The sequence below is a fragment of the Solenopsis invicta genome, chromosome 13, assembly GCF_016802725.1.
Source record: "Solenopsis invicta isolate M01_SB chromosome 13, UNIL_Sinv_3.0, whole genome shotgun sequence".
Taxonomy (NCBI): domain Eukaryota; kingdom Metazoa; phylum Arthropoda; class Insecta; order Hymenoptera; family Formicidae; genus Solenopsis; species Solenopsis invicta.
The window spans coordinates 12,178,793-12,187,770 of NC_052676.1; the positions used below are offsets into that span (position 1 = coordinate 12,178,793).

The 8,978-nt window shown below is 45.9% G+C and overlaps 1 protein-coding gene across 1 annotated transcript; it reads left to right on the forward strand.

The window, feature by feature from the left end:
* Nucleotides 1-6,790: 6,790 nt before the first annotated feature.
* Nucleotides 6,791-7,963, forward strand: LOC105203117. Its single transcript, XM_011171881.2, has one exon. It carries the CDS (start codon nt 6,791-6,793, stop codon nt 7,961-7,963), a length of 1,173 nt encoding a protein of 390 aa, XP_011170183.1.
* The last annotated feature ends 1,015 nt before the right edge of the window (nt 7,964-8,978 follow it).

An 8,978-nucleotide genomic window follows, 5' to 3' on the forward strand; every position in this document is an offset into this window, starting at 1 on the left:
TTTGTAGACCTGCAAGGTTTTATTGTTAGAAGAAGATTTGTCGTGACGGAAGTGGCAGTATTGAAACAGAGGAACGTTCTCTCACATTACATTTTTACAAATTCTATACCATAGGACGCATTACTAAAATTCGAAAAGTCTTGCGTTTCCTGGTTGACTGCTTATCATCATGAATTGCAATGGCACGATGGGATAGTCCCGTATAGGATGGCGAAAGATCTGATTACGAGAGCTGTGTATGGAATGATAAAGAATAATGACATGGTGACGACGGCGATGACGATGATGAAGATCTTGTATATGTTAAGGGGCATGAAAAACGAGAGTGGTTGAAGGATATGCTGGATACTGATGCGAGAGAAAATGTAATCATCAAGACCATGGATGCTGATTATGAAGACATGGAATCTTTGAATAAATTAGATGCTAATAACACTATACAATATGGAAAACATGTTAAGAATTGCTCATTACAAAATGTATTTAAAATGTATAATTGGTGGTCACAACGCCAAAAGAAAAATTGCATGGTGTAACAACGCATGCAGATTGCATGCATTATTCCCGGCCAACACTAGCCGGAGGCCGCCTTGACTTTAAATAACAGAAAGCGCGCTCGCGCCTACCTAAACGCTGCCACAAAGACAACGCCGCTAACCGCCGAAAACGGCCGTTAGCACGAAGCAAACTTATGCGTGATGTAAGACCGCGCGCACTCGCAGCACCGACCAGCCGCAAGAAGAAATCCCCGCAAAAGTACGTCTGTACCAGCGGCCGCGAAGGAACGGAAACCCCGTGATGAAATCTTGAGGGAGAGCAAAAACGCACGGAAACAACCGAACGCACAAACCAGGAGGTATAAAAGGCCTCCGCTTGCACGCTCAGGATCCATTCCACGATCTTGATCCGAAACTCTTCCGGCAGAACAAGCGGTAAAGGTACTTTGCCGCTGTTGAGGTACTCGACAGAGTCGACGCTCGAGAGAGCGTAGTTTCCTTCCGCACAACCACTCCGGAGACCGAAGACGGTAAAGGTTCTTTGCCGCCACCAAGGTACTTGGTGGCTCCGAGCGGTCCAGACCAGAAAGAAACCCGCGACTTCGCACCGGCTATTAAGCCGCAAACACTACGAGCGCGATCGCCAAACAGTTAAAGCACGTCGGACTAGCCCACGCGTCTCGCCCCGTCGGCGCGCCTCGCGCCCCGCCGCATACCAGCGCACTCGTGCCTAGAAACTCGACCAGCCGAAATACTCAAGAAAGCCGGCTCCGCTTCTAAGAATTACAAGATTCCCGCTTGGCTTCACGGTCAAGGCCGTCTGTAAATAGCTTGTAAATAGTCTATTGTCCGAAACCATTATATTCTTTTCCGCGCTCCGTTCCAGGTATTATCGCGACCTATATTGGCATCAAACTGTAATATTCTTTTCCGCATTACCGTCGTTGTACCGTCGCGAAATATATCTGTATCGAAACGTAATGTGTCTATCCGCGATTATTTTGTTGTCATAACATAGAATTGTATCAACCGCACTATTCAGCAATAAACTCGAACGCGTACTGTCAGAATAAATTTATTTTCTCTCTCCCACCACGAGCCTATTGCGTTAACCAAACCGCGAGCTGAATCCGCGCAAAATAGTAACGGAATATCGGTTGTTTCATAGCACCCAAACAGGGACTGTACCGGTAGAGAGAAAATAAAACAGACAACATAAGCCGCTCGTGGATATATTTGCGACGTCGAAACGGACTGATCGAAGAATTAGAGAACCTCGGGCTAGACACCGAGGGCACGGTAGATGATCTCTGCAATCGTCTGAGCGATTACGTCTCCGCACACCCCGAGCAATTCCGCGCCGGTCACGGACCGCCGCGAATCGGATAAATTAACACTATCTCCGCCACCGCCCACCACGCAATCACCGCTGACACCCCCGCCCCCGCCGCTACTCTCTGCGCCACAATCCCGAGACACAGCCGAGAAGTGTCGCCGGCTAAAGCGATGTCTCAGATGCGCAAGTGGGGCTAACACTTCGACGGGAAAGACCCCTGAGGATTCTTGGAATGCGTCGCGGAACTCAAAGACGCTTACGAGTACACCGACCGGCAAATTCTCGCCGGACTCCGGAAACTGATAAAGAGAGACGCCCTGCTCTGGCTACGTAATTCGCGAGAGGGATGGGACACTTGGGTCGACTTCCTAGACGCCTTCCGCGACGCACCCCCCTCCCGAGTTTGCGCCCACCTGTTAGACGAGATACACGCGCGCACTCAAAAGAACGGGGAAAGATGCCTGAAATACACAACTGCATTATTATCCCTAATACGTCGAGCGGGGGGGGGTTCACGCGCGAAGAACAAATCGATCGCCAGTACCGCAACCTATTATCGGACTACCAATTATATATCCGCCGGCCTAAAATACAAAGTCCCGCCGGACTACTCAAGCTCGCCGCTGAGTTCGAAGACATTTAGGAGCGACGACGAGCGCTCACCAAAAAAATTAAACCACGCGAAGCACCGATCACCGCCACTGCTTACAACCGCACCAAGTGTTACTGGCGGTGCAAGCAACGGGGACACACCCGCTTTGAATGCCGCCGGCTTCCTCGTCGGTTTTGCTGGCAATGCGGCAAAAACGGAATATTGACGCAAGATTGTCACCCACCGGCGGAAAACGAGACTCGGACCGGCGAGACACCGGCCACCCTCTGGTTCAACAAATAAAATTTACCCCCCGGCCGCATATCTCCGTTCCCCTTGGAACCTACCCGATAAACGCCCTACTCGACTCAGGTTCCGAAGTCTTGTTCATAAACCAAGAGACTCTTCAGCTAGCAAAGAAACTCGGTTTTTGGCCGCGATACGAAACAACAACGATACACGACGGACAAGCGTCCACACTCCCCGGCTAGATCCACCTGACACTAAACGTGAACCAGCTCTTCCACTGACACACCTTTCAAATATTGCTAAGCATGAAAAGCGACATCTTGATAGGCGTTGACCTATGGGCAAAAATAGGCATACAAATACCCGTCCCGCCCGCCTGGATGAACAGAACGACGAAAAGCCACAACACCACTACGGAACCCGAACGACAATATTGAGACTAGATGCAAAAGAGAAAACAGAGTTACAAAATTTCCTAAAAGTTGATCTACCACAATTCGAATCAGTAACCGCACTCACGCACCTAACCCAACACGATATCAAATTAAAGCCCGGAAGAGAGCCAATCAAGTAACGCTACCACCCGCGGAATCCGGCAATGCAAAAGATAATCGATTCCGAAGTAGAAAGAATGGTAGCGGAAGGGGTAACAGAAAAATCGCAAAGTCCGTGGAGCTCGCCCGTAGTACTCGTTCGTAAGAAAGACGGGAAACATAGATTTTGCATAGATTTCCGACGACTAAACGACTCGACCAAACCAGACGCATATCCATTGCTCCAAATTACCGCCACTCTCAAAAAATTACGCGGGGCACATTATCTATTAACGCTGGACATAGAGAGCGGGTACTGGCACCGCCAACAGCAAACCGATGACCGCCTTCACTGTATCCGAGAAAGGTCTATTCCAATTTAAAGTAAAGCCATTCGGGCTACACTCCGCACCCGCCACCATTTAAAGACTACTAGACACGGTCCTGGGACCCAATCTCGAGCCAAACGTTTTCGTCTATTTGGACGACATAATCATAATTAACCTAACTTTTGAAGAACACTTGCAAACCCTCCGAAAAGTATTCCGTTGACTACACGGGGCAAAACTACGGATAAATAAAGAGAAATGCCATTTCTGCGTAAACCGTTTAAAATACCTCGGCCATACAGTCGATCGAAACGGAATCAGAACTGACCCGGAAAAAATAGAAGCCATAACCAACTGGTCACAACCAAAAAATGTCAAACAAATACGGCAATTCTTAAGAGTCGCTTCCTGGTATCGATGCTTTATCAAAAACTTTGCCATCACAGCCGCGCCGTTAACCGCGCTGACGCGTAAAAACGCACGCTGGAAATAAAGCGACGAGGAAGAGACCGCGTTCCACACGCTTAAAGAAACACTAACAGCCGCCCCCGTACTAGCTTATCCAGACTTTACGCGACGGTTCTTCCTGCAAACCGACGCTAGCACTACGGGCCTGGGAACCGTGCTGACAAAATACTTCCCGAAGGGAAAGTGCGTAATAGCGTACGCCAGCCAAGCGCTAAATCAGGCCAAGAGGAATTATAGCGCGACCGAATTAGAGTCTACTTTTTTTACTTTTCATCAACGACACAGATCCGTCCTAAGTCATTGCAATCACATCTTGTACGCAAGTGACCTGCAAATTTACTTTCACTTTCCACCTGCTGATATCAACGCCACTCTCACTAAGGTCAGAGCGAACATTGCCGCAATTGAGTTCTGAGCACAGAATTATCCTTAACGCTCGCAAAACTAAATCAATGCTCCTGGGGTCCTCCAAATTTATTAACAGCATTCCCTTTTTTTGCATCCAACTACACCTCAACGGTGCATTAATCGAATCAACCGACAAGATTACAAACCTCGGTATTTGCTTATCCAACTCTCTTAATTGGTTGGAGCAAGAACGTGGCACTTCGAGCCGCGTTAACGGAATCCTTTGGCATCTAAAGGCTTTCTCCAATTGCCTCTCCTTGCGCCTCCGTACTCAGCTCGTCAAGGCTCTTATCTTCCACGTCTTTGATTACTGTGCGGCTCTCTTTACTTATTTGACAGGGCAACAAAAACTAAAGCTAAGACGCCTAATAAATTCATGCGTGCGGTTCATTTACAATTTTCGCAAGGATGAGTACATTTCGGGGGATTATGAGAGGCTGGGATGGCTTAGCTCTGACGACAGGAGGGAGCATTTTACATGTTGCCTCCTATTTTCTATCCTTAATTTGTCTCTCCCCTATCTCTCCGAAAACTTCTGTCCTCTTCTCCGTCCTCTCTCACACCTGCGCTTCTCACCCTACTCTTCCCTCGATCTCGCCGTCCTTTTTTGCTGCACCTCCACTTACCAACGTTCCTTTCATTCGACTGCATGCTCCCTATGGAATAATCTTTCTCCTGCCGTCAGGGAGGCTGCCTCAACTAGCGCTTTTAAGCGCTCGTTTTTTGACTATTTGATAAACCGCAGCTGTGCTGCAATGCCCTCCCCCCCCGCCTCGTGCATAGCGTTCCTCTACGTTACTCATTGCTAATACCACTATTACTATTATGTTATTTTATTTGTTTTTGTTTTGTTATTACCATATAGCCCTCTCCCTCTTCCTATCTCTCTTTCTCTCTCTCTCTCTCTCTCGCATTAATTGAGGGAGTTTTTAGGGGGTGCAGGAATGCCTTTATTGAGGTCTCTATTGTATTAGTAAATCTGCTAGAGGAGCGGGCTACTGGATCTAATACTATGAAATTGGCCAACTTGAGAAAGGCGATGGAAGATGTTCTCAGGTACATAAGTAGTGTATCTGTCTCTCAGACAGGTAAAGTAATGTAGGAATCTAACGCTTGCGAGTGAAGGCAGTATGCATCGGTTTTAAATACCTCAAGGTCGAAGGTAAATGTTTCTTGTGGTCCCACTATGGAAGTGCCTAATTCCACGAGCTTTTTTGTGGTGAGAAGGAAGCGGGTAAATTAAAGACCTTGAAGGAAACGAAGGAAGCACTATTCAGTGTACTTAAACCGGCTCAATGTGCGCTTAAAGTAAACAGGATCGCTTTTGCTCCTAATAATGGCATAAGAATTGAAGCCAATATGCCAGATCTTAACAAGATCAGGGGCAATCCGGACCTTGCAAAAGTCGGCCTTAAAGTACAAAAGAGTGTCAAAGCAAATCCTAGGCTCATTGTTCATGAAATCTCAGCAAATATGAATAAAATGGAAATAAAAGAAGAACTAATTGCACAAAATTTGTGCAATGCAGAGGTCAAGGTCGTATACATATTTCCGCCAAAACAAAACAAGCGGACTATGAGCTGTGTGTTGGAGGTGTCTCCGATTGTACGGAATGAGCTATTAAGGAACGGCAGAATCTATCTTCGTTACAACTCATGCACTTTTGCAGACTACATAAGAGTGCTGCAATGTTACAGGTGCTCTGCTTTTGGTCATGTGGCACAGGAGTGTAGATCTGCTCCTTCTTGTAGCTTTTGCACGAATTTGCAAGAGAGAAAAGATTGTACACATGAATCGGGCGGTCTTAAATGTAGCAACTGTGTGCGTGCTCGTGGACCCGATGCGGATGCTCTTGATCATTCGGCGACAGGTGCAAATAAATGTCCGATTCTTAGAAAAAAGATCAAGGACAAAATCTCTTTTATAATCTATGGGTGAATCTCGAGCATATGATGACTTAATGATTTGCAATGTAAACTGTCAATCACTAATGGCTCACTTTAATGAATTTTGTCATTTCTTTCTTGGTGTAAATTACCATATTATCTGCATGTTGGAAACTTGGTTGAAATCTGAAATTTCGGACGCGCTGGTAGATCTTCCGGATTATAAACTTTTCAGGCGAGACAGAGGTGGTAGGCATGGAGATGAGGTTGCATTTTATTTGCGTGAGAACCTGAGTTCTTCGATTTTGGCTGGCTCGGTGGAGTTATACAATGGTGCTCCGGAGTACATCATTGCGGAGATAGTTTTGGAGGATGCCTCTAATCTCTTGCTGGTAATGATTTATCGCCCATCTAATGTAGGGCATATAAATGAATTTGAGCAACTGTTTCTTAACCTGCAACTACACCATTAACTACAGACACTCTGTCATTATGGGCAACTTTAATGTGGATATGGCCTCCAACTCTTATGATAGTACTCAAATAAACTATTTTGTAACATCTTCAAATCTCCATCTTGTACCATACCAAACTACGCATCACTTGAGGGCGCCTAGCACTTTGCTGGATCTGTGTATAATTGATGATGCATCCAAATTGACAGCCTTTGGTCAGCATGGGGTAGCGTTCTTATCTGCACATGACTTAATTTTTATTAAATATGATATCAAAATACGACGACGAAATATCAGAACGATCATTTGCAGAAATTATGAAAATTTTAATGAGGTAGACTTTTTATCTGAGATTCAAGACATCGACTGGACTCAGGTTTGGAACTCGGATTGTATTAATCGTAAAGTAGAGGTACTAAACGCAAAACTACTGGAGTGCTACAATAAGCATGCACCGCTTCAACAGATTGGCTGCAAGAATCTTCCGGTTCCGTGGATTACCAATGAACTTAAGGCTGCAATGCATGAAAGAGATATGGCAAGACGGACTTGGTGTAGGAGGCAAGACGACGTGAGCTATCAACGTTTCAAAACCTTGAGAAACAGTGTGCAGAGTGCAGTTAGGGCTGCGAAACGTGAGTATTATCTGTCAGCCTTTGTGCGTCTGAGTAACCCTCATGAGGTGTGGAGCCGGCTGAGGTATCTGGGACTGGTTAAAACAAGGGGTGTCAGCGGCCCTCTTCAACTTTCTGTGGATGAACTCAGTGATTTCTTTGTGCAATCTGACGGAGAAGTAACAATGAACACCTTCGATGAACCTAGTTTGACCCTCGAACAAGACAAGGTTAATGAGGATGACTCATATTGGAAGTATATTACTCCATCGGATATCTTCACCGTAGTGTCATGGATCAAATCGAGTGCCACGGGCACTGACGGAATAGCTCCTGAGCTGATCAAATTGGTGCTCCCGTATATCATGCCGGTTATTGAGCATATCTTTAATTTCTCTCTAATGCAGGGAGTATTTCCTGCGCAATGGAAGACAGCTCGGGTGTGTCCGATTCCGAAGATCAGGAATCCAACCTTGGTGCAGCACTACAGGCTAATTTCCATTCTTCCTTCTCTTTCAAAGGCACTGGAAAGGTTGGTGGAAGAGCAAATTTGCTCTTCTAGAAACTTCAAATCTAGAAACTTCAAATCTTCTTGATCTGTATCAGGCTGCTTATAGGAGGGGCTTTTCTACACAGGCGTGTCTGTTACGTACGCTGGATGACATTAGATATGCAGCGGATCGAAGGAGGGTTACGGTCTCAGTTTGTTTTAATTTCTCAAAAGCGTTTGATAGGGTCTAGCATCATATTCTCCTTAGAAAATTAAAGAGTCTGTATTTCTCACGCCCTGCTCTTGGTTGGGTGGCATCGTATTTGAGTGGAAGAGCGCAGGTGGTCTGTGATGGTGCGACAGAGGTTTTTTCCAGGTAGACAGCGGTCGGGGTGGGCGTTCCTCAGGGCTCAGTGCTGGAACCGTTACTCTTCACTCTCTATTTTGCGGATTTCAAAAATGTTCTAAAATATTGTAAATGTAATTTTTATGCTAACGACCTGCAAATATATCTGCACTGCAAGCCTTGTGACTTGATTGAGACCATCTCTAGGGTAAATGGGAACATTGCTTCCATAGTGGCATGGCCGGCTTCCAACAAGCTCATCCTCAACGCAGCCAAGACGCAAGCCATCATCTTTGGTTCGACTCGCTACATTAATGCTGTTGATATAACGTTGTTGCCAAATTTGTCAGTTGGGGATGCTGCAATTGAATTTTCGACACACATTAAATATCTAGGAGTGACAATTGCTAACAATCTATCGTGGGATAGATAAATAGCAAGTGCAACGAGGAAAGTCAGATCAGTCTTGTATCAGCTGAGGCTGAGCAAACACCTTTTGCCAGAGACACTGAGATCTAGATTTGTGAAGGCCTTGATTTTTCCGCATTTCATCTACTGCTGCGCGGCAGTTACAAACATCACGGCAGAGCAAAATCTTAGACTGTACAAGGCCATGAATGCTGGTCTGAGATTTGTCAATGACATAAGGTGGGATGACCATGTTACACCTCATTATCGGGCACTTCGGTGGCTGAAGCCGAATGTCAGAGGCAGTATCTTATCGGATGCATATTATACACTATCATGAAGACCCAGAGAGCAAATTATTTGTGCT